Source organism: Schistocerca nitens, chromosome 2, assembly GCF_023898315.1.
Source record: "Schistocerca nitens isolate TAMUIC-IGC-003100 chromosome 2, iqSchNite1.1, whole genome shotgun sequence".
Taxonomy (NCBI): Eukaryota; Metazoa; Arthropoda; class Insecta; order Orthoptera; family Acrididae; genus Schistocerca; species Schistocerca nitens.
The window spans coordinates 598206199-598233250 of NC_064615.1; the positions used below are offsets into that span (position 1 = coordinate 598206199).

At 42.7% G+C, this 27052-nt stretch overlaps 1 protein-coding gene across 4 annotated transcripts in view; it reads right to left on the minus strand.

Moving 5' to 3' along the window:
- The window catches only part of LOC126236668 (RCC1 and BTB domain-containing protein 1-like), a 216933-nt gene extending 190237 nt beyond the window's left edge, over nt 1–26696 (minus strand). For 2 of the 4 annotated variants that reach the window (XR_007544969.1, XR_007544970.1), the window contains exons 1-2: nt 25966–26238; nt 10161–10250 (exon numbers count right to left, since the gene is read on the minus strand). Coding sequence is in view for 2 of the 4 variants with exons in the window: in XM_049946149.1 (XP_049802106.1) it covers nt 10161–10239 (79 nt within the window). In the remaining 2 variants the exon portion in view is untranslated. Of the gene's footprint in view, nt 1–10160; nt 10251–25965; nt 26239–26674 lie in introns of those variants that run through there. The other 2 variants (XM_049946149.1, XM_049946147.1) reach the window with 2 other exon arrangements.
- Between the last annotated feature and the right edge of the window lie 356 nt (nt 26697–27052).

The following is a 27052-nucleotide window of genomic DNA, read 5'->3' on the forward strand; positions in this document are numbered from 1 at the left end:
ACGAGAACGAGGAAAACACTGGTCGAGAGCTCGTAAACCGCTCAGGGAATCGCTACAGATAACGAAGGACTCACCTGAGCAGGAGCGGATATGCTCTAGGGCACGAAAGACGGCGACCAGCTCAGCAGTGTAAACGCTGCAGCCATCCGGCAAGGAACGTTGTTCGGAATGGTCCCCTAGAGTTAGCGCATAACCGACTCGACCAGCAACCATCGAGCCGTCGGTGTAAACAATGCCAGAGCCCTGATACATGGCCAGGATGGAATGAAAGCGGCGGCGGAAGGCCTCTGGAGGGACTGAGTCCTTCGGGCACTGTGCCAAGTCGAGCCGAAGGCAAGGGCGACGAACACACCATGGGGGTGTATGCAAAGTAGCCCGGAAAGGAGGTGGAACAGTGAAAACCCGAAGCCCAGAGAGAAGCTCTTTGACGCAGACCGCTATTGTACAACCAGACCGGGGCCGACGTTCTGGCAGACGGACGACCGATCGCGGGAACAGGAGACGATAGTTAGGATGCCCGGGCGAGCTTAGAACATGGGCAGTATAAGCGGCCAGCAAACGTTGGCGTCGGAACCGCAGTGGAGGTACACCTGCCTCCACTAGTACGCTGTCCACAGGGCTGGTGCGGAAAGCACCAGTGGCAAGGCGTATCCCGCTGTGGAGAATTGGGTCCAGCACCCGTAACGCAGATGGGGATGCTGAGCCATAAGCCAGGCTCCCATAATCCAGGCGGGACTGGATGAGCGCCTGGTAGAGCCGTAACAGGGTAGAGCGGTCGGCGCCCCAGCGGGTGTGGCTCAAACAGCGCAGAGCATTGAGATGCCGCCAACATGCCTGTTTGAGCTGCCGGATATGAGGCAGCCAAGTCAACCGGGCATCGAAAACCACCCCCAAAAACCTGTGGGTCTCCACCACAGCAAGCAGTTTGTCGGCAAGATAAAGCTGCGGCTCAGGATGGACTGTTCGGCGCCGGCAGAAATGCATAACGCAGGTCTTGGCTGCCGAAAACTGAAACCCATGCGCTACAGCCCAAGACTGCGCCTTGCGGATAGCGCCCTGTAGCTGACGTTCAACCGCTGCAATGCCAGTAGAGCTGTAATAAAGGCAGAAGTCGTCAGCATACAGGGAAGCGGAGACAGAATTTCCCACGGCCGCAGCAAGCCCGTTAATGGCTATTAAAAACAGACAGACACTTAAAACAGAACCCTGTGGCACACCGTTCTCCTGGACGTGGGAGGAACTATACGAGGCCGCGACTTGCACGCGGAAGGTACGACACGACAGAAAATTGCGGATAAAAATCGGCAGAGGACCCCGAACACCCCATCCATGAAGCGTAGAAAGGATGTGATGACGCGCCATGTCGTATCGTACGCCTTCCGCATGTCGAAAAAGACAGCGACCAGGTGCTGACGGCGGGCAAAGGCAGTACGGATGGCCGACTCCAGGCTCACCAGATTGTCGGTGGCGGAGCGGCCTTTACGGAACCCACCCTGAGACGGAGCAAGAAGGCCCCGAGACTCCAGTACCCAATTCAAGCGCCGGCTCACCATCCGTTCAAGCAACTTGCAAAGAACGTTGGTGAGGCTAATGGGACGGTAGCTGTCCACCTCCAGAGGGTTCTTTCCAGGTTTCAAAACGGGGATGACAACGCCTTCCCGCCATTGCGACGGAAACTCCCCCTCGACCCAAAGACGGTTGTAAAGATCGAGAAGGCGCCGCTGGCAGTCCACTGAAAGGTGTTTCAGCATCTGACAGTGGATGCCATCTGGCCCAGGAGCGGTATCAGGGCAAGCAGCTAGGGCACTGCGAAATTCCCACTCACTAAATGGAGCACTGTAAGATTCTAGGTGGTTGGTGCGAAACGAAAGGCTCCGACGTTCCATCCGCTCTTTAATGGAGCGGAAGGCCTGGGGGTAATTCGCAGAGGCGGAACTCATAGCAAAATGCTCTGCTAAGCGATTTGCAATGACGTCGGAGTCAGTACAAACTGCTCCATTCAGTGAGAGCGCAGGGATGCTGGCAGGGGTCCGATGGCCGTAGACGCGTCGAATCTTGGCCCAGACCTGCGATGGAGTGACATGGAGGCCAATGGTGGATACATACCGCTCCCAGCACTCCTTCTTGCCTTGGCGGATAAGGAGGCGGGCCCGCGCACGCAGCCGTTTGAAGGCGATAAGGTGGTCGATGGAGGGATGTCGCTTGTGACGCTGGAGCGCCCGCCGGCGATCTTTAATCGCTTCAGCGATCTCAGGCGACCACCAAGGCACAGTCCGCCGCCGAGGGGGCCCACAGGAACGGGGAATGGCTGATTCGGCGGCAGTAACGATGCCGGTGGTGACCGATTGAACCACCGCATCAATGTCATCAGTAGAGAGAGGCTCAAAAGCGGCAGTGGAGGAGAACAAGTCCCAGTCAGCCTTATTCATAGCCCATCTGCTAGGGCGCCCAGAAGAGTGGCGCTGTGGTAGTGACAAAAAGATCGGAAAGTGGTCACTACCACACAGGTCGTCATGCACACTCCATTGGACAGACGGTAAGAGGCTATGGCTACAGATTGAAAGGTCAATGGCGGAGTAGGTGCCATGCGCCACACTGAAGTGTGTGAAGGCACCATCATTTAACAGCGAGAGATCGAGCTGCGACAAGAAACCCTCAACGATGGCGCCTCGACCTGTTGCCACTGACCCACCCCACAGAGGGTTATGGGCGTTGAAGTCGCCCAAGAGCAAGAAAGGTGGCGGCAATTGGGCGACCAGTGCAGCCAGGACGTGCTGCGAGACATCACCATCCGGTGGAATGTAAACACTGCAGACGGTAACAGCCTGTGGCGTCCACACGCGTACAGCGACAGCCTCTAAGGGCGTCTGGAGAGGGACAGACTCGCTGTGCAGAGTGTGAAGGACATATATGCAGACGCCACCAGACACCCTTTCATAAGCTGCTCGGTTCTTATAATAACCCCGATAGCCACGGAGGGCGGGGGTTCGCATTGCAGGAAACCAAGTTTCCTGGAGAGCAATGCAGAAGAAAGGGTGAAGGCTGATAAGTTGGCGGAGCTCAGCGAGATGGTGGAAGAAACCGCTGCAATTCCACTGGAGGATGGTAGTAGCCATTGTGGAGAAAGGCGTGACGGGACTGGGAAGGCAGATTACGCCGCTGGGTCACCTGCCACATCTGATGGAGCACCCGTGCAAGTGCTACCCATTGCGTCTGAGGGATCGGCGAGATCGAGGTCCTCAGCGGACGCAAGGATCTCCACCTCATCCTCAGATGCAGAGCTTTTATGTAGTGGTGGAGTAGGTGCCACCGCAGGTGTCTTGGACTTACGGGTCTTCAGAGTCGTTTTCTCTCGCTGTTCCTTTGGTTGCCGTTGGTGAGAGGACTTATTGGAGTCAGTCTCTGGGACCGAAGTGGAACGCGAAGCCCGTCGACCAGCGACCTGTGGCTGCTTCAGCCACTGGCTGGTGTCTGCTGTGCCGCTGGTAGGAACCTGGGAAGGGAGTGACCCAAGGGATCCCTTCCGAGCGAGAGAAGCCGAAGAAGACTTACGCTTCTCCGGCTGAGAAGGGGGGACTGGCGTCCCCGATGGTTTAGTGGGTGCTGCTCCCGAGGTAGATGGTGTGGGAGCAACAGCAAGAGAAGGGGCCCCCATTGTCAAGGGGGCAGGTGAGGTCATCTGGTTCCGAGAGCTGACTGTATATCTTGCAGCTGAAGGAGCTGGAGCAGGAGTGACAGTGGAGGCATAAGATGACATCATGCGCACGGGATGTAACCGTTCAAATTTCCGCTTGGCCTCAGTGTAAGTCAGTCGGTCCAGGGTCTTATATTCCATGATTTTGCATTCTTTCTGTAAGACACTACAGTCCGGCGAGCAAGGGGAATGAGGCTCTCCACAGTTGACACAGACGGGAGGCGGAGCACATGGAGTATCGGGATGAGATGGGCGTCCACAATCTCGACATGTGAGGCTAGAAGTACAGCGAGAGGACATGTGACCGAACTTCCAGCACTTAAAGCACCGCATCGGGGGAGGGATATAGGGATTGACGTCACATCGGTAGACCATCACCTTGACCTTTTCCGGTAACGTATCACCCTCGAAGGCCAAGATGAAGGCACCGGTAGCAACCTGATTGTCCCTCGGACCCCGATGAACGCGCCGGACGAAATGTACACCTCGTCGCTCTAAGTTGGCGCGCAGCTCGTCATCGGACTGTAAAAGGAGATCGCGGTGAAAAATAATTCCCTGAACCATATTTAAGCTTTTATGGGGGTTATAGTGACGGAGACATCCCCCAGCTTAGTACAAGCGAGCAAGGCCCGCGACTGGGCGGAGGATGCCGTTTTTATCAACACCAATCCGGACCGCATCTTTGACAAGCCCTCCACCTCCCCAAACTTGTCCTCTAAATGCTCAACAAAGAACTGAGGCTTCACGGATATAAAAGATTCCCCATCAGCTCTGGTACAGACAAGATATCTGGGCGAATACGTTTCACTTTCATTCAACGCCTTTCGTTCCTCCCATGGTGTGGCCAGGGATGGGAACGATTTGGGGTCATAAACATTACCCTTAAAATGAGCCCTCGAACGCTTAGAGACTGCTGACGGCTGGCCGCCAGCGAGAGATGATGTACCACGCTTCATTGCGGGTCATCCGTCCTGATGCCACCTACTCCGACCAAGGGCCCTCCCCACGGGCGCCACCCAGCCGCAGCAATAGCCACCTGGCAGGACGGCCATTGCCGGGAGTCCCGATGCCCCAAGGAGATGGGCATCTACTCCTTGGCATACGTGGGGAGTGAACGGCGCAGGCATCAGTAGAGCGATCCCTGTGTTGTCAGGGGGCTACAACCAAGAGGGTACATGGCGGCCCCACCACAACGGACTGGCTACCGTGCTGGATCTTAGGTGCAAAACTGACCAAGGTCGTCGTCGCAGATAAAAGAAACACTGCAGAGTGCAGCGTGGTAATCGCCCAAGAGATCGAAAACGAGCGGGACACCATTGCAACGACGAGAAAGCCGGCTAAAGGTCTAATTGCACGACGGATACAGTGCACCATGTAAGGCGCCCTTCCCCAATTGGCTCGCTCTTCGGAATAATTTAGAAAGATGGAGGTCAAACCCGAGAGGGGACCATCACATAAGGCCGAAACATTTGAGACTCCTTTTAGTCGCCTCTTACGACAGGCAGGAATACCGCGGGCCTATTCTTACCCCCGAACCCACAGGGGGACTTATAAGAAGGTCAATATTGAGGACCTCACAGCTGCTACAAGACCATTAACTGCCACTAAAAAGAGAGGGGTGCTCAGTACAGAGTTCTGCGGGACCCCATTCTCTTGGACATAGGGGGAACTGTGTGAAGCACCAGTTTGGACTCTGAAGGTGCAGAGAAACAAAAAGTTCTCTATAAAAATCAGGAGCGGATCCCAGACACCCCATTCATGTAATGTAGTGAGGATGTGGTGTCGCCAAGTGGTGTCATAGGCTTTTGTCAGGCCAAAAAAGATGGCAACAAGGTGATGATGGCAAAAAAGGCCATTCGGATGGCAGACTCAGGTACACCAAGTTTTCCGTGGTGGAATGACCTTGGTGAAAACCACCCTGGGACAGAGCCAGAAGGCCCTGAGATTCGGGGAGTAGACACAACCACCAGCTCACTATATGTTCGAGCAGCTTGCACAGGACATTGGTGAGGCTAATAGGATGATAGCTATCCATATCTAGTGGGGTCTTACCAGGTTTTAGCACTGTAACAAAGGTACACTCTCATCATCACAAAGGGAATTTGCCATCACTCCATATGCGGTTGAAGACGGCAAGAATGTGGTGCTGGTAATCCACTGATAGATGTTTAATCATTTCATGATGGATGCCGTCTGACCTAGGGGTTGTGTCAGGGCACTGAGAAATTCTCACTTACTGAATGGCTCAGGTTGGCGTTTACTAGAAAATAGATGTTGATGTTCCAACCGCTGTTTCTGGGGTGGTACATCTCAGATGCAGAGGTTCAAGCAAAATGCTCAGCAATTGCGTCTGGGTTGGTAGATATAGCTCCATGTGTGAAAATCCCCGATATACCTGCAAGGGTCTGATATCCATAAAGGCATCTGATTTTAGTCCAAACCTGGGAAGGAGAGGTTCATGTTGTTGGTGGTGGAGATGTAGCATTCCCAACACTCCCGCTTCCATCTTTTAATTAGTTGATGGACCTGGACATGGAGCCATTTGAAGGCAATGAGGTGCTCCATTGACGGATGCCGCTTACGACATACAAGGCCCTGCCTACGATCTCTAATGACTGCAGTGATATCTGGTGACCACCAAGGCACTGTCTTCTGCCGGGGGCAACCTGAGGAACAAGGGATTGCCGATTCAGCTGCAGCAACAATGGTCATAATAATATTCTGGATAACCAGATCGATGTTGCCATGCAATGGAGATAAAACAGTGGTAACAGAGGTGAAAATGTCCCAATCGGACTTGGTAAGAGCCCATCTGGGCAAGCGTCCAGGTGAGAGACACCAGGGAGGGACAGGAAGAGTGGAAAGTGATCACTACCACACAAGTCATCGTGAGCTCTCCAGTGTACAGACTGTAGAAGGCCACGACTGCAAACTGACCGTTCAATGGCTGAGTATGTGCCATGTACACACTGAAATGAGTGGGGGTACGTGTATTTAGGATGCAAAGGTCAAGTTGAGTTAGTAAACTCTCGACATCTTTACCACAGCCAATAATCTTGATTCCACCCCACAAAGAGTTGTGGGTGTTGAAATCACCCAAAGTAGAAAAGGCGGGGTGAGTTCAGGAAATAGTGCAGCCAATCAGGGTGTATACGTGAACAAGGAAAAAAATCCCGGATTTCCCAGTTAAAAATACACTTTCTCCTGGGTGAAAATACACTTTTTCTAAGTTACAGTATACTCTTCCTCAGCACTATGAAACTTTGAATGTTTATGGCTTTATTTACTGATATAGAATTTCCCGGCATTTTAGAAAATGAAACTCAGGGGGAGGTGGGGGGGGGGGGGGGGGCATGATTTGAAAGACCTTTGATGTGCAGCAACATGTACGCTGCATGGTATAAATCTGAATTCCACCAAACACCGCATGTCACTTTCTGAAGCACTGAAATCGAGATTGCAATGGGCTTTGTAAACGTGATCTCGCCAGTTGATGACAGCATAGGATACGTGATGTAGTCAGCCAATAGCAAGATCACTCTTAAGTAGCACGAACACAAAAATAAGATAAGTTAATGGTTTAAATTAATATATGTAGCATTCATGTATAATATTGGTCTGTAAGATTAATAAGCTGGAAGAGAAGCTAAGCTTCCATATATAATGTTGGTCTTTTTTGCACTTTTTACACTGTAAGACACATCACATAAATTTGCCAGTAAAATTTTTAATAACGACATAAATGTCTGATCTGGGCTCGAAATTCTTGTAAGTGGTCGTCCTCAAAGAGTTGATTTTTAAATGAGAGTCAAACGCTTTGTGATTTAATAAATTCATTGTACATTCTCGCACATAGTTCATCTTCTGTAAAAGGAAATTTGCTTTGAATGTAACACTTTTCAAACCACCATTCACAATATTTTCCCGCAACCTGTTAGAAACAGGTTAGTTTCAGCAGTTGAAAGAGAGCGCCAGATAACAGGCATCACCCCATTAGCGCAGCTTCGTTGATGCAGGAAGCCCATATGTTCATACGTGTAAAACATTAAAAGATCTTACATTATGTCATAAAAGAAACAAAACATCAGAGGATACTTCAAGAGCATTGGAATTTCGTGAACCATGCTAAAATGCATAATTCGGCTTAAAAGTGCACATTTGTATGTCCAGATTCAGATGTAAATTTTCTTGGAATACCAGTACTGTATTATCTAATGTTTGGTTCTTCATTATGGCATAATACCATACATACATTTGAAATGTGGCGAACAGTTGAAACTAGCCAATAGTATGAAATTAAACACTTCATTTCGAATATATTGACTGCCTCAGCAGAAAAGATTAATAAAAGTCAAATCTCTTTAGCAAATCAACAAAAATAACTTCACTGTTCCGCAAGGTGATTAATGCCCGACTGTCAGAAAGGTGGAAATAAAATCTAAAACTAATAACATATTTTAGCCTTCCATAATTGTGCAAACTTATTTTGACTCATTTGATAGCTCCCAGCCACAAAATCCATTTTGTTATAATTTAACATGAGAGCAATGAATGAAGAGGAAACAACAAAATCACTGAACATAAACACAGGTCATGTGGAGATGACCCACCTCAACTCAGACTGCTCTGTGCATCAGCCCAAGATTTACTATATTTCCGAACTGGGGCAAAATTAGGTAGTGGCGCCCAGCCACACTTCTGTAACCAGAAGCAGGAGAAGATACTACTCATGCGTGACTCAAGTGCGCATGCGCAAGAGCCCACCCGCAACTTCTCAAACGAATCTAACTTAAACAGTTGTCACGTCATGCTCATCAGAGGCAATTTGTTGTTATGAAGCATTGCATATCCTTCCTTAAGCCTTTGACACACTTTGCTGTTGGCAGATGCTTGTATGAGCACTGTGTTTTTTTTTATGTATATGGCGCATTTCCTTTGCAACAACGCCAGACAAAGTGAACACCCCATCGTTCTAAATTGGCATGTAGCTCGTCATCACACTTCAAGAGGTGTTCTCGATGAAAAATAATCCCATGGCCCACGTTTAGAGTGATTGAAATGGGAATACCACCCAGCTTTTTACATGGAGCAACACTGGGGATGCTGTCTGAATCAGGACTGACCCATTTCTCATTTTGGACAGCACTGTCACTGCCCCAAACTTATCCTCTAGGTTGTCAAAAAAAAAAAAAAAGAATTAGAGGCTTTGCAGCCAAAAAGGAGCACCCATTGTTTCTGCTGCAAACTAAGTACCAAAGCGAATATGGCTCTTTTTTTTCTGTAGCCTTACTTTCCTCCCAAGGTGTAGCTACGGAGGGGAACAATTTGGGGTCAGGCAGGATGGCCATTGCTAGGAGTCCCAATGCCTCAAGTAGACGGGCATCTACTCCTTGGCATACATGGAGAGTTTGCAGCAGTGCATTACGACAGCACAATGTGACTTGACTCATATGATTCATTAATCCTTTGCTCCAAGCAGAAAATAAATGGACTGAGGTCAATGTGATTTCTCTTCAGAAATAAAACTGCACTATACCTGAAAACACATTTGTAATGTAACTGAAAATTCTTAACATGGCACCATTAAGTCTAGAGCATTGTGAGCTTGAGTCCTGTAATTTCTGTCCACCTATGTGGTTTGCTCGAGGAGGAGGAGGAGGAGAGGCTGCCATACCTGGTTAGCTAAATGATAATGCCACTATTGTGATCATTTTATTACAGTAGCTGTAATAAAGAAGCACTATATAATTATTATAATAACCCCAACTGTGTGTTCATGCCAACAATGTGACTCTTGCCAAACATGTAGCTATTGAAAATCACCATAATCTCCAGTCTTCAGCTTCTTGTGGTGCCATTTTATGCAGTGGAGGCTGCAGGAACTTATTCATTATTGTGTTGTATATGTGTAGGTCTCAAAGCTTATTTATTTCATAAATTGATATGAAACATATATACAACAGCCACCTTCCACATAAAAACTCATTATCAGGTGTCCCACAGCTCATTTGTTGTGAAGTCATATTTGCAGTAGCATAATGATGAAGACATTGCTGTATAGTTACGCTTACACGAACTGCATGGATTATCTACACAACCATGCGTAGTCACATCCAATGACCAACAACATGAGCAATATTTCATGGACAACTTTGGCACTTAAATTTCAGCACAAACTCCAGTGGAGGATGTTTATGCAAGCTGTCAGTATCTCTTATTGCAGTGATGTCAGTGTGAAACTGCTTTACACAACTTAATCTCCTTAGTGATTTGATATGTGTTTTAATCTGCTATAAGACTGATATGGGACAGCTGCTTCCGAGTCTTTCATCGGTGGATTTGCTGCTGGAATGTTAAAATGTTAATGAGCTGCAAAGGAATACCATCAATTCAGAATGTATGATACAATATAAAGTAATTAATGTCTTCCATTCCACAAATGAAAAAAATGAGAAAGAGAACTTACCAAAAACACAGGCAATCTTGATTTTTGAAACAAAACGTGGCTCAAGTAGACTAAATATAGCCCACTTTCGTAAATCCATATTTCAGCAACCTATAACAGACATTGAATACCACTTTGCCATTCATTTTAAAGTAAATAAAACTGAAATCCAATACCAAATTCAGAATTAAATTGCCAGACTTTTCATTGCTGAAGAACATATTACCTTACACTTTCCTTTACTGAAAATGGACAATAAAAGTGAATATTTCAGTAGGTTAGTGGTTATCGTAGTCTACACTAGTGAAATGCTGTTTAGTTACAGTACGTCACATACGTAGTAGTAGACACGTGAAGTCTTTTCACACGATGGGTAAGACAGATCCAGAACATTATCTCTAACGCTGCAAACAGTCACGTTAATTGAAAGGCACAAATTCTAGCTCGTAATTTTTTTTTTTTTTAAATTAAAGCTGTTGTCAACCCTTGACTTGAACAGCACAGTACTTTACTAAGGTGTCTGCAAGGAGGAGGAGGGAGGGGGAGGTGGAGAGGAGGTGGCAGGAGGGGCACTTGAGCCCTGCAGAAATCCTGGAAACATGCTTTTCATTAATTTCAGAATTCTGACTCATTTCTAAAAACAACTGTCTGTTATTCTGCAGAACTGCATATTTGGCATTTCCAAAGAAAAATATTGTGGATTTAACAGCTGCTACACAATGTGGGTATTTGGTTGTTTTCATGAGAAAATATAATTGTCACAGCAGCAACTTCAGCCCTGTCCTGTAGTCAAGGACAATGTGAACCTTTACAGAACATTATCAAAAGCTCCCATGTTTCATGTGCACCTGCTCGTACAGCTCTTATCGAACAGAGGAAAAAGGGCTCTGTGAATATGCTATCATATACAGGCATAGTTTAACAATGGACCTGTTTACATGCAGGCATAATTTAGCATCATCAATTCAAAGAAATGACATCCATAATCATGTCAATAAAATTAAAAGAAGTACTTTGCATTCCTAATGAAATATTCTTACCTTTTAGGTATCATAGTAATGTGTTATGAAAAAATAGTGTGCATAAAGCTGTGCGGGAACACACACAGGAAATGAAGAGCTCCTATTCTTTACTGATCAATGTTTGGTGGATGACATGCAACTCTCACACAACTTCCTGCAGGTTGATATACCTCCAATTCCTCACTTCTTTTACAATTACAGCAGGGGAGAGTGGCGTGGCAGCAGGGGAGAGTGGCGTGGTTCGTTTAAAAGAGGGGGGGAGGGGGGGGAGGAGGAGGGGAAAGGGACCAAACTGCTTGGTCATCAGTCCCTTGTTCCAAATAAAACAATGCCACAAGGGGAAGAATAAAACAAACGAGACGTATAACACAAAACGGAAAGAAAGGAAAAACCACAAGGACGAACATAAGGCAACAAACACTAAAAGTAACAAAAGAGGACAATAAAACAACAGAGAGAAGCAAGAAACAGTTAGAAGAGAGTAAAACAAGAAAGTAGATTACAGTGGCTGGCTGACCACAAGAATAAAAAGGATAAGCCATCCACTCTGCAACACATTAAAAGATCCACTCTAAAAGCGCTAGGGTGGAGTACACAGAGGGACAGAGGACATGCGCAAAGTCTTAGATCAAATGGTAAAACCCACCCTCACGAATAAAACATAAAACTAAAGCTGCTGTTGAGGCTCACCAAACACCGAAGGTAGGGTGCTGGGAAAGTTAAAAGTCCACCGCAGAGCGGCTAAATGTGGGCAGTCCAGCAAGAGATGGACAACAGTCATATGTCAGCCACAGTGACACCGAGGTGGGTCCTCACGACAGAGGAAGTAACCATGCGTTAGCCACGTATGGCCAATGTGTAGCCGGCAGAGTCAACTGATTCCCTGTGAGAGGCCCACGTGGAATACTTGCAAACATTCATAGTCTCCTTAAGATACGCAGTTTGTTGTGGGTACTGTTATGCCATTCCATCTCCCAAAGCCAAAAAACCCTGTGGCATAAGACAGAACACAGGTCAGGTTCAGAGAAGCCGATCTCCATAAGCTGTTTCCACATAGCCTGTTTGGCCAGCCTGTCAGCAAGTTCTTCGGCCTTTGGATTCCAATGTGACCTGGGGTCCAGACAAACACACTGAATGACTGGACTGTTCCGTGGAATAGATGGACTCCTGGATGTTTGCTACCAAAGGATGATGAGGGTAGCTCTTGTCAATAGCTTGTATGTTGCTCAAGGAGTCAGTAAACATGTGCTCAAGAGCTTGAGATATAGCCACCAGCTCTGCAGTGGAAACACTGCACCCAAAATGTGCCAGCATCCATTATGCAAAATGTGCTTTGCAACACATCATATGTAATTATAATAAATCAGACATGTGTAATTCTTTGATAGTGAATGTGTTCTACAAATTGTTACTAACTAGTGTGGTAAAAAACTGATTGTATACATCTTGTTTTCTATATTTTAGTAACCGCTATTGCTGTTGGGTACTGGTGGGACAACGTTTGTCGCACTCAGTAAGCCTAGTGGAACACCCATGTCCCACTCAATAAGACTACTGGGACACCAGTGTCCCAGGGCCTAATTGCAGGAAGTGAGTTCAGAATTGACAAAAATGTATTCGTAATATTATCAAGACTAATAAAACAGTATGTGGTCAAAAGAAGAAGTTTCTATATAAAATTTAAAAAATCCGTCTTGAAAGGGTCAAGTTAAACAAGACACGGAACAACTTTAATACAGAGTATTTGAAAGCAGGCCTGAAAGTCAATTACATAAAAACTAAAAAATGTGCAATAAACACACCAAAAATAAAATGGGTATTTGGAGCAGTTGACACAAAAGAAAAAAAGAACAGCAATAACTATACAAATAAAAATTCACTTTTAATGTTCCATATTCTTAAGTCTGACTAAAAAGTATAAAACAATTTCTACTGGCCCCTTACAGATGGTTCCAAAAATTGTGACTGTCAGTTTTTAATAACTATGAGAATTCTTGTAAGATTTTAATGAAAAACTTGCTGCACCTGCAATAGATATTAGTAAGGAGGTGAACTGCTCTTGCAGGTGCCCCACATTTTTCGTTTTAAATGTTTCAAGTATTTTCACAGCACAGTCACAAAATTTCAGGGCTGATTGTATGGAATTAGGAACTTTTATGAGGCTAGGAGAAATTCTTTTACACTTTCTAGTATAATTTAAAAAATTTGAATATTAAAAATTCATTTTTATTTCAATAATTATTTTTCCTGTTCTTAGTTTTTGTGTGTGAAATTTTTCAATCTATTTCAAATATTTTGACGAGATTACAACAGACATGGTAAATTTTTGGTTTCTTTCAGGTTGTCTTCAACTGATGCAACCAATATATCGCTTCCTTCTAAGATATATATATAAAAAAAAAAAAAAAAAAAAAAAAAAAGGGGGGGGGGAGAGAGATTCAAGCTCATACAGGAGCTTAGCATCAATATTTCTTCCCACAAACCATTCACAACTGGAAGAGGAATAGGGGTAAATGGAAGTGGTCTAGAAAGTACCCTCTGCCACACATCAGAAAAGAAAATTAATTAGTATTGCATTGTCATCTAGTTCTGAGCTATGTTGAAAGTTTCAAGTCCCTATCTGATTGGGAAATTTGTTTAAAATAAATTGCAATATTTGTAACAGACAGACAGAAAAGAGAGTGACCAAATAAACATGTGGTAAAAATGTTCTGGGATGTTATTGAGTAATAGAGTTTTCGAAAGTAACTTTCACACATCTGAAATAACAGGTATACAACCAGTGTACATTAATAATTTTTGTTTATGGCAGTGAAACATGGCCTTTTTTGGGAAATCCAAGCAAAAATTAGAACTGGTTACCAAGCAATGGAGAGGTGCATATAGGGAATTATTAGAAGAGGGATAAAAATAAATGGATCACAAAATAGATGCACCAGGTTCACTGCAACACACTAAAACATTCAACCAAACACTATAGGTTGGAGTCTGGACAAGTCAAAAACTTTTAAAACACACACCATTGGCTAAAAATGGAGGACAGGGCTCCACTTAAATTTACTGCTCTCCTCTTGTCTGAATATAGCACACGCTCTGTTATAGTGAGGTGTATTGAAATACGTACTCCACAAGCTTCACTGACTGGTGGATTCTCTCACTAGAGCAAGACAACATAATTTAGAGGACTATGACCTCTGCGGAGACAGATCAATGTAACTTCACCCCTTTTCTTGTGTCTGGCAGAAGGACCACCATGGCAAGACGACTTGTTTCACAGACTGCAGCTTATCTTCCAACACTTCCAACCACTCTGCCTCTAAATGGCTTATGGTCTTCTGGCTCAACAGTGAGGGAATGGTTCATAAAGGGATAGCACATGTTTCCACTTCCTTGCCTGCAATGTCAGTATGCAGCTAAGTGAATGGGTAGTAATGGATCAAGGTAGTTCTTTGCTCGATTCCAAGAAACAAGAAAAGAGGGTAACAATCAACAGATGGTGAGAAGATGACGAGGAAACACTGAGGAGCAATATGAACATGTGTGCTTCATAACTTCAATTACCAATAACCAGGACTACTTCCTCTATCTTGACATAGTGTGAGAACTTCATTACTGAATTTTAGGTTTTTAGTCTGTTCTCACAAATAGTCTTCTTATTACTTTCCTACAGTTTTGAGACCAGTAATAATGCTGTATAGATTTTTTTATTCATAACTGTATTTACCACTAAACGATCTGCTTCGTGAAATAAGCACCTACAAAGCATGATGAAAATCTGATTTCTTTAATATATTTGTCACTGCAGTTGTATTATAACTAAAAATGGAATGTAATCTACATTTTACATGTTGCATGCTGCACATCTTTATTTTTTGTCAGTTAAATGTCATACTCATATAGTCAGATACGAATTACTTTTATGAAGTTTTCAGCCTTTATCTATGAGCACACTCTTAGCTATCTACGAAGGTTACAGATGTTAAAACACTCAACTCGTTTTTGGAAACAGTAGAGTTAAAATGTGATGTTCCATCATGCTGATTTAGGTTTTGTTCTGTTTCCTTAATTCACTTTTGGTTCACAACATTTCCTTTAATAAGAATACAATAGTTTTCTTTCCCACTGAATATGTGCATTTTTTAATGCACTTGGCAAGGTATTTCACTTCCTTCTTATCTTTTTCTCATTATGGGCTAAGGCCAAAATTATAGTTGAGACATTTGTCTGCTCATGTAATGCAGTGAAACATAAAACAAAGTGTGTAATATCCTTCTTGGAACACAACTTACTTGATTCTGTTGTGTCCTTGTGCATTACTAACCATTTTTGTAAATTATTTCTCAAATAATCCAGTTGTTTGTTCATGGTAGTAGATGTTGCAATAAAACAGTTTATTTTATTCTAACCGATCAAAATAATATTTATCACCATGATTGCTATGTTTTTGAGTTGATCCACTGCTAATTGCTGGATCTGCAAGGACTGGTGGTGTGTTACAATTAAAAAATGTGTCCAATTTCTGTAGCATCCAATATTTTAACAAGATCTTTTTTTAGAACAAATTATTCTGAAAGAAAAGGCAGCCAAATATCTATAGAGTTGAAGCAATATATGGAGAAATAAGAAGATTTGATTTTTCCATTAAGAAAAATGAGCTTACCAAATCAACAGACAGCAGTGAAAAATCTGAAGGCATTTCTACAGTATATCATCTGGAAGTCACAGAAATTGAACAGATACATCTACATGGATGCAAGTTAGTATCAGATTACTGTAAGTGTAGTACGAGGAATTGGGAGTGGAATAAAGTCCCATGCCACATACCTCAATCAATAATGCAGTGAACACCTGTCTGAGATATGTAATTCAGTCATAGACTTTTACACTTCTAAGCAATTAATAAGGCTATAGTAATAACTGGTAAATAATTGTATGTGGAGATTTCAATAAATATTTCATCTCTGGTAGTTCTGATCAAGGACCCCTTAATTTACTGATGTCGAACAGAAGACACTAGTGTAACAGTGACTGATAATTTATTTCTAAAGCCAACTGTCTTCAACGAAATAAATGTGAGTCCCATAATAAATGGTCAAACGGCAGCAATACAGCATCACCACCAATCAGGTTTAACTACAAAAATTCCACAGACTTAAATGCTGACTGACAGAGAAGTTACAGGATTAAAATGGGAAGAAGTTGACCAATGATACATAGTAGATGTGATATTTAATTATTTCATAAAAATACAACAATAATGGAAATTCCTGTATGGAGCAACATGTAAAATAAGGGTAAGGAAACCACCCGCCTGTAGCGGATCGATCCATGGAGCACAGTAACACACAACAGAAGACAGCATTCACACTAGCTTTTGAACACTAACTCTTTTTCCAGCAATACTACACTCATTCACACATGCAAACACAAGGACACCCAAATGCTCACTCCCAAGGCCACAGAAGGACTTCTAAATTTAAGATATTTAATTTAAACTCAGAAAATGCACAACATTTTCCCAAATTTGTCTCTGGTTCCAAACTAAGGGTAATGTTGCCCTCAAATACAATATGCAGGTATATAAAAATGGTAGGTGATTCAATCAGATAAGGGACATTTTACTTATAATTAATGATACATTTGCTAGTTAGGATGCAAACAAGAAGACTTTTAAAAACTCAAAAAAATCTCTATGAATCTGAAATTAAAGTAGCAAAATTCAAAGAAAATGAAGAGTAGACCTACATCTTAAACCCCAAAAATGAATGTAAAACAAAAAACCAAGTGTAAAGCATGACTGACCCAACGGACTGCAGTGCTCTCAATGAGTATCTTGTAAACTCCACTGGCTACTGTAGCATTCAATAATTATACAACTGACGCTGAGACTCTACTTTTACAAGCACAGTGTGTAACAACAGAATGATTCACCTATCACTCCAAGAAATATTACTTACTAAATAAGCTGAGTGACTCTAGAAAAGATGACTATTATGGTTTTGATAGCTCTAAAATGAGTAATTAAGAAAATCTGTCTTGCAAAAAATATTCTTGGTAATGGAACTTTCTCAGAGTGGCTTAAAATTACGCTACACATAAGAGAGATACCAGATAACTACAGACCCATATCACTTATCCCAATTACGTCAAAAGTAATAGCCATTTTGAAAATGGTAGGTTGACTGGTTGACTAGGGGTTAAGGGACTAAACAGTAAGATCGTGGCTTCCTTGATTGAGTGGTAGTTCATCTCAAATTAGTGACACCTGTGTTCTGATGATTAAAGTAGTAGGAGCAGTAAGACTGAGGTGTTTAATACAATACTGGTGCCATAGTTGAGGAAGAATTTACCGAAACGTGTGTCAATCATGACAATAGCTATGTCAAAGCTGACAAGGTGTCTCTCAGGGCTCATCCAATTGTGAGAAAGGCCCCACCATGCATCTGACCCCCAACCAGCCCAATGAAAGGCAAAGACAGTTACAGAGCACAAAATGTCTTCAATTTTGCAGACTCTGAACAGTAAGATGGCTAAAAAGGTAATGGACATCAGTTGGATCATCAGTATTAAACACAAGAGGAGAGAAATAAGTAAGGCAGCAGCTGTATGCTCCCGGAGTTCTGCCCGTGGTGGGAGTTGCCCCATCCGCAGCCATCGCACCTTCGCTCCACTGTAGTCAAAGTGTTTATAAAGAGTATTCACTATTCAACAGAGTGCTACCTCTAAAACAGAAAGTAGGTTGCAGCAGAAAAGGAGACAAACATGTCTAAAAACAATCAAAACAGCAAGAGAGGGATGAAAGAGTGAGCTGGTCAAGGAGGTGAGGTCGAGGGCCCCTCAGACTCAGCATGCAGTGGGAGACACCTCAAGCACAACCATCCCATTCCTGCCTGAAGGTACCTTACAACCTTACTCTAAAAATAAAGGGCACCTTTAAGGAGAAAACAGAGAACCAGTTCAACTGCCTGTCTGTCCATGAATCATCTGTCAGTATCTGAGGCAAAGAATTCAGCAAGCCATGCTTAACATGGAGGGCTGAGGCAACATACCATAGTGGATCCCTGCCGGGAGCAACCAGCCAGTTCATTCCCAAGTACACTCACATAACGTGAGACACAGAGAAAGGCAATAAAGCAGTCAGTGTGACTTAGTTCAATGAGAAGATTATGAATAGCAGCAATATCACTATATATCACAAAATGGTAAAGTAAGCCCTGTTTAATAAAGTGGAGGGCACTATTAACAGCTATCAGCTCCACTGTACAGACTCTACATGTTCCTGGCAATGAATGGTGTTTCTGACTGAAAGGGGATGTAAAGCATATCCCGTCTTATCCCCAGTTTTAGAGCCATCAGTGTAAAAGATGGTAGCATCCTGAAACTCTTGAAGAATTGAATGTTACACGCACAAAAAGGTCGTGGGGGTCAACAGACTTTAGGACATTGAAATAGATTGGTCCCAATTCATGGCTTCCACACCAACAAAGGGGGCAGGGGAGAGGAGCATGACAAAACATGAAGAGCACATTCCAGAGAGGAGAGGCAGAGATCCCGGTACAGGATTACGAACACATTCCAACTGGTAGTCCCACCTGAGAGCGGGTATCAGGAGGCTGACACCCCACACATGTAAGAAGAATAGGACCATTGGATGATCAGGGAATTGTCAAATGATCATTGCATAGGAGACCAAGAGTTGATACCATCACAACTGAATCTGTAAGAGCCTCACTTCAGCATGCAGATGAGGGACTACTCTGGAAGGCATCAATGGCCTGACAAACTCTATGATGATGGACTGGGTCTGACAGCTTCAAAGACAAAGGCACCTCCAACCCATAAACCATGCAACCACAGTCCAGACATGATGGGACCAAGGCCCAGTAAATATGGAGAAGAGTAACTAGATCTTTACCACAAGAGGTGTGGGCAAGGAAGCAAAGATCGTTAAGCTTCCACACTGTGCGACAATTTCCAAGTGCTGGGTACCCAAGTAGAGTTCTGGATCAGGGCGGACTGGAGTATGACACAAATGCTTAACCAGTATTTTTAAAATGCTCAACCAGTGTTTCTGTAGGAGAGAATTGGAAACAGTGGGAAAGGATGACCAATAGCCAAACAAAGGTCACTAGTCTGCTGATGGTAATCAGGAAGAGTGTGATAGGTCAAAGCCCTGAAGGAAACTATTCTCTTGGATCCAAGGAGAGCCAATGCGAATCTGGAATAATCTGTGGGATAAAAATTGACAAATAAAAATCAGTAAGGACCTCGAACGCCCTTGTCATAGAAGGTAAAGTGTGGTGATCCCAAGCAATCTCTTATGCCTTAGGTAGGTCAAAAAAAGACTGCAAAGAGGTATTGGAGCTCAGAAAAAGCCTCTTGGGATGCTATTTTCAACCAGACGAGATTGGTTGCTTGTGGATTGTCCCTCCTTGAAACCACAGTGATGACGACACACACACACACACACACACACACACACACACACACACACAAACACACACGACCTCAATAGTTGAGAACTCAATATAATCTGTGGACAATGTTTCTTTGAAGCAATTTACAAAGCATGTTGGTCAAGCTAATCTGTTGGTAACTGTCGAGAGATGTTGGACTTTTGCATGGCTTAAGGATTGGGACAACCATACCATTTCGGTATTGAAAAGGGAACACAGTTTTGAGCCAAATACAGTTAATGATCCTTAATAGATTAGCCTCCGAGTTACAGCCAGATGTTGGATCATTTCACAATGAACTGAATCAGAGTGTGAGAATGTACCACGTGATGAGGCAAGGGCCTGAAGCAGTCCCCAGTCAGTGAAAGGTTCATTATATGATTCACCTTGGCAGGGAGTGAAATATCGGGGGACATCTACAACCTGTTGTTTCTGCAGTAAAAAAAAGAGCCAGATAAGAAGAGGATACTGATGCAAGGTGGATTGCAACGTGATTAAAAGAACCAATACACCGGTAAAAAAACTGCCATGAAGGACAAGACCCAGAACAGTCATCGCTCATTGGTGGCCCAGAAAATCACAGAGCTTGGCCCACCTCTGGGTTGAAGAGGCACATATTTCCAGGGAGGAGTTGTAGCACTTCCAGCATTTCTTCTAACTCCATTTAATTAGATAGTGAGCCTTAGCACAAGGTCACTTAACTTATGCTAGTGACCAGTACGGTCTGCAAAGGATATCGCTTGAAATGTTGCAGGGCTCTACAGCGATCCTGAACAGCTAATGCAATGTGTGTGGCTCACCACAGCTGTGTTCAGCAGTGGAGGGGACCAGTGGAAGGGAGAACAGCAGGTTCCAGCAAAACTGGTAGATAGTGTTGGAGACATCTTGCACAGCCTCACTGATGCCATATGACAAAGGAAGCAAAGGTAACAGCAGAGGCATACACCTGTCAGTTGACTCTTTGAGGCTCCCAATGTGGTAGTCAGTCTTTCTGGCAATGGCAAAGAAGTGACAGGATCACTGGAAAGCGGTCATTGCAAAAAAAAATTGTCATGCAGCGACCAGTGCAGTGAAGCCACCACGCAATTGGTGGGAGATATCTTTAGATCAATAGCTGAAAACATCTGGTGGGCGAAGTGGACAGGACAGAGTAGCCTTGTCATGATCCTTCTTCTTCTCCTCCTCCTCTTCCTCCTGCAGCCTTTGGTTGCCAAGATTCTTGTGAGGGCTTATCTGCAACTAGTGTGGGGAAAGATGAAAAGTGGACAACCCTGAGACCCGCAGGTCACAGATCCTTCAGCCACTGGCTGGTGTCGGGCCTCTAATCTCTGGGTTTCTGGCGAGAGGGGTCCCATGATGGAGCCCATTTACTGGTAGATGCCAGAGGAGGAAGCTGCTCCTCCAGCCGGACATTGGAAGCCATAACTGAAGATGTGCCACAGGATCCGCAAAAGAGGAGCACAGTGGGAGAGGTGGTTTAAAAAAAATTGAGGTAGTAAGAGAGAGGATTGTGACTTTTGCGTAACTAGATGTCACATCAAAAGGATTTGAGCTTCCACATTTTTTACGTGCCTCTGGATATGAAAGGCAGTCAGTGGGTTTTCATTTCTGTATTTTAGTTTCATTCTTGAAGACTGGACACACCAGTGAATGTGGAGGATGATGATCTGTGCAACTGCCACACAAAGGTAGTTGTTCACAAGGACTTTCCTCATGGAGTGATCATTTACTGTTGCCAAATTTTAGGTGCACCATGCAGTAAGGTGACATATGACCAAAACACAAGTATTGAAAGCACGTCATGGGTGGTGGGATGTAAGGTTTCACTTCTCACCTGTGCATGATGTCTTAGCTTTTTTCGGGAGAACATTTCCTTTAAAGGCCAATATAAAAGCAGTCATATTTACTCTATTATCCTTGGGACCTCTTTAGATGAATCAGATAAAATGTACACCTCGCCACTCAAGATCAGCCCGTAACTCCTAGTCTGGAGAGTAAGGTCCTGGTGGAAGATGATTTTCCGGACCACATTCAAAGATATAAAATGTAGACTGGCAATGGCAAGGAAATCGTTTCTGAAGAAGAGAAATTTGTTAACATCGAGTATAGATTTAAGTGTCAGGAAGTCGTTTCTGAAAGTATTTTTATGGAGTGTAGCCATGTATGGAAGTGAAACATGGACGATAACCAGTTTGGACAAGAAGAGAATAGAAGCTTTCAAAATGTGGTGCTACAGAAGAATGCTGAACATAAGGTGGGTAGATCACGTAACTAATGAGGAGGTATTGAATAGGATTGGGGAGAAGAGAAGTTTGTGGCACAACTTGACTAGAAGAAGGGATCGGTTGGTAGGACATGTTTTGAGGCATCAAGGGATCACAAATTTAGCATTGGAGGGCAGCGTGGAGGGTAAAAATCGTAGAGGGAGACCAAGAGATCAATACACTAAGCAGATTCAGAAGGATGTAGGTTGCAGTAGGTACTGGGAGATGAAGAAGCTTGCACAGGATAGAGTAGCATGGAGAGCTGCATCAAACCAGTCTCAGGACTGAAGACCACAACAACAACAACAACATTCAAAGTCTTGTGTGAGGCAATGACCAGATGTTGAAATGTCTAAAGAGCTGTAGACTGTGCTGCAGAAGAGGCTTTAATCAACAGCTATCCATTGTGCATAATTCCTAATGACTCAACTTCTTCGAATTGTTCTTACTTCTCCAAAATGTTCTTCAATATGCTCTACAAAAATAGTGGCTGTGTCACACCGAAAGTATCCCAATCAGTTTGAGTACATACTGAATATTGAATAAATTGTTTTGTTCTTAAATGTCTGGCTTATACCTCTTCCCATAGGACAGTTAGGGGAGGGTAAGCAGTAGGGTTGTAACTGTCCGCATTGAAGTTGTGATTCCTGTCTGTTAATATCAGAATGTCGATTGTTTTGATGTAATTTAATATGTTTCAAGTGCAAAACATCCACTCTGATGCCACCTGTTCCTATCAAGGGCTCTCCCCATGGGCGCCACTCAGCCACAGCAAAGGCCATCTGATATGATGGCAGCTCAGACATAATGGGGCTCAACCAAAAGGGTACATAAAGACCCCACTGGACTAGCTACCACAATGCTTTTGATGTGCAAATAAGAGCCTAAACACGTATTGTGTGCAGATGATTTTTAACGCTGGATACAAAAGGCGCTTTTTAAGGTTTTCTACCCCAGTCGGTCCACACTACAAAAAAATTTGGAAAATGAAAGTCAATCCAGAAGCCAACTACAAATTATTTCACTCAAAAGGTAGTGAATGAAAGAATATTCCAAAAGGGAAGGCAGAGCATACGGAATAACTGTGTTGACATCAAAGCCTGCCACCATGAAAAGAAAACAAGAAAAGAAAGGATAGTCAGAGATGAGAAACTACAACACAGGAAAGGAAGTGGGTGCTGCATTACTTTGGGGTCCTGTGCTTGTCATGAATGTTCTAATGAAAGAGTTGTGAGCTTTGTGAGGGGCATTAGGAACATAATAAGCAACTAAATGAAAACAATTTTGATTCAGAACAAAATTAACTATAAAAACAGCTGAAAATTTCCTAACTACACTTTATAATGGTCATAAAAGAAAGGTCATTTATAGCCTTCAGTCTCTGTTTATTGTGACACAATACTGTTTATAAAAAAAAAAAAAAAAAAAAAAAAAACAAATTGCGAGCTAGCATATTATGGTTAGTAACTACATGATCACAACAACAAATCAGTTCTTGTTCAACAGGTCAAAATTAGTACATGCTTTAGTGGCATGTAATAAGAAAGCAGAGAAGGTGTCAGGTGCAGGGCCAACGAGCAGTGTACCCCATGATGCTCCAGCCGACATTATCATTCTTACATGTCTGCCTGTAGTACATGCTTCAAGCTGGGATTAGAACATTTAGCAACAAGCCACAATAGTGTTCATTAGAGACGGCATAAAGGAAACCTGACACGTATTACGGTAAGAGGTGACAGTGATAATTTTCCAAGCTTATAAGTTCTGTTATGGAGATTCAAAGCAGAAACAGTGGGTCAGTGTAGTGCTCATCTTAGAGTTGTCAGTTACTATGGTAGGCAATGGCTGGAGCATGAGGTGTGGTGGCAGAGGGGGCACTGGTGACATCACACAGTATTTTCATTCTCTCTCTGCACAGAATGGATCACAGTCCCACCTTCTTACATTCACGCCACCATTAGAAGAGGTCAAAACTCATGAAAAATAAAGAGAGGAATCCCATTCAGCTCTGTTCTCAGGTTCTTCCTCTCCACTGTGTATGATAATGACTTTTCAAACTACATGGCTAGCAGAAATGTCCTTTACGCTGATGATATGTGAATGGTCACATCACGTAAGAATTTGCAATAAACTTTAGACAAAAACAGAGTGTGAATATCCTGAGCTTTGTTGCCAATGTGGTAAGAACCAATTTCTGTTGCACAATTAACACAGAGGAAGCAAGTGTGTGCAGCAGGCCTACTCCACAATAGTCTCAACAGGAATCAAAATGATTTCAAGTTTGTTAGTGACAAGCTGTACACAGGCAACCACTTATATGCAATTCTGTTAAGAAACTACATTAATTGGACTTACAATGCTCAGTTAACTGGGCATCAAAATACAGAAACCCTGTTCCTGTAATAATGACATATTGGTAACCACACCCAGCTACTGTAAGACGTGTTTGCCAGATTTTGTCCAAATTGTTTCAGGTGAATCTTAGTAGGATTCCTAATGACCCTTGTTAACATATTTATTGCCAGCCCACTATCAGGCAATGTAAATTTATAACACACAAGCCGTTTGAAATTAATGTCTTGTTGACATTTATTTATTAGTGTTGTTGTTACGTTCTTCTTCTTTTGTATCTGTAATTTAAAAATTTGTTCCAGTGACATTTGGTAATGATAAACATCATTAGCACTAAAATGACTGGTTTATCCACTGCAGGCAGAGTAACTGCTTATGAGTGGGTTACAATTATAATCTAAAACTACAAAAAATTACTAAATTTCACAATAAGAAACAAGTGTTTAAATGCTGTTCTTTTTAATTTCGTAGACGTGTGCATCAGATATGCAAATCATAGTCCAGTTACACATGGTCCAGGCAACTGAAATGGATTAAAGGGGGACGATTCTAGAAATTCCATAAAATTCTTGAGTCAGTTCATACTAGAGGCACATATGAAATGACGCCAATTTCTGTTTACGTGTATAAAAAGTTTTTCATTAACTGTATTACGAAATGCCTAACCCGATGCACTTTTCCAGTTGCAATTTCGTATAATTATTGACCGAGTTCAAAAACCTATAACGCTGACATAATATACTCATTAAGAGACAATCTTTTGTCAAAAGTATAACATATTAAACCAATTATTACGGTAAGAAACTGGATATATGTCTTGAGGTACGATGCGCAAATAACACGGGCTACATTCATCCAGTACTTCAGAATGAGAGCACTTGGCTATTTCCAATAAAGCCTGCACACAGTTTCACACCATTTCTAATTTTTTTCTAGCTTTGATAGTTAGCAACAAATACTTCACACATTAACTTATTTGTAAAGTAATCAAACGTTTCATAAATATTCACAAATAATGAAAACGAGGGAGGAGTTGTTGCTAGTAAAACGTAAGTGAAACAGTTACTTGCTTTTTTCGCACTGTGTAAGGATTAAACGACTGGCTACAATGTATCTACGAAACCAGACGACATTACAACTTGGTCACCTATTAAAGTCCAATCGTATTTGAGAAATTTCGATCGAGTTAAGGCTATGATCATGAACGATGAAAACGTCAACGTAGTACAATAATTTACATGCAAAGAATTTTTCCAAACATACGGTGGGGAAACGAGGGATACTGCCAGTCTCATGCCGCGGACCTCTTGTTTCTGTATATAGATAGTTTTCTTTACAACCTATGCCTGCTCTCAACTCTCTACTGAGACAGCTTTATTTTACACGGCAGTAAGTAATTCCTCCAAGTGAGTTTACACACAAACTGAGATATACCTGTAACTGATACTTTGGCATAACAAATTTTTTGCAAAATCATTAAGTTAAAAATATTTCTTTTTCATGCGAACTTGTCCGCAACAAGGCCGCCAGTTTCCAGTATTAGGAAATTTAGTAGTTACGATTGGTATGGTGCCGGTAACAACATTCCTGACAAGACACTTTTATATATATATTTCATGTTCGAATTTTTATTTTCATAAAAGAGGTTCAGCTTTAAGAGCATGCGTTATCAACATAGTCCTCTTTCCGTGACGCCAGGGCATAAACAATAACTCAAAACAATGATACACACCTCTGCCTGTTTGCCACAGTTCTGTCCTCATAATTGTCACGACTCTTGTGTGACAGCCACAGTATTTATTTGTGTACGTCAAACAGAATAGCCGCCAACATTACAGCAAATAAAGAGGCCTGCACACGTTCAATATTTATTGCAAATCTGCTTTGTCAAACCGTCAATATATTTGTGCTATACGTCCCACTATCACAAAAATTCGCAATCGACAACACGATTTTACAAGGTTAAGATGTAGAACACCCAAAAGAAAGTGTGTGCTGCAATCATGTTACCTAAAGCTTACAAACAACAGACAACAAGGAAAAAGAGATAATAGGTCCGAGAATGACTGAAAAAAAAGGAGCGATTAAACACATTTTAATTTACTGACTGAAGTTAGAGCCATGGACTCGAAAGATTTTATAAATTAGCTATACATGAGTCCCGCATCAAACAGAAAAACCGTCAGATTTTAAAGCTTATTTTAGGAGGATATGTAAGCATATCCTAAACAAAGTTATTAAAATGTCTAAGAAACTGACAAATCTGTAAGAATTGCCCCAAACAAAATTAAGGGACATAGTAAGAAAGGGAACAGGAAAGCAATGTGAAGAAAAACACAATATTGGCTTCTGAAAAATTCATCCAAAATATCGGACCCAAAAATGTTGCGAATAAATAATAAATTTAAGTTTTGCTTTACAGAAGTAGCAGAAAATATTACCAAAACGTATCCACCAAATGCTAGGACAGAACAAGTTCCAAACAGTTTAAAGAAGTGTTTTTTTTTTTCGTATCCAACAGATGAGAAAGAAGTATCAAACGTCATTAGAGGATTAAAGTCAAAATCCTCAACTGGCACTGATAACATCCCTGATAGCATTTTAAAGAAATGCTCAGCAGTAACATCAAAACCCTTTTCAGATGTTTTTATTCCTTACTGGCTACTGGAATTTTTTCTGAAAAGTTACAAATAGAACAATGAGGCCTCTGATTAAAATAAGTCAAAGAACAGAAGTAAAAAGTTACAGACCAATTTCTCTACTGTGTTGCTTTTCTGAAATATTAGAAAAAAATATTTTATAAGAGACTAGTTGATTAT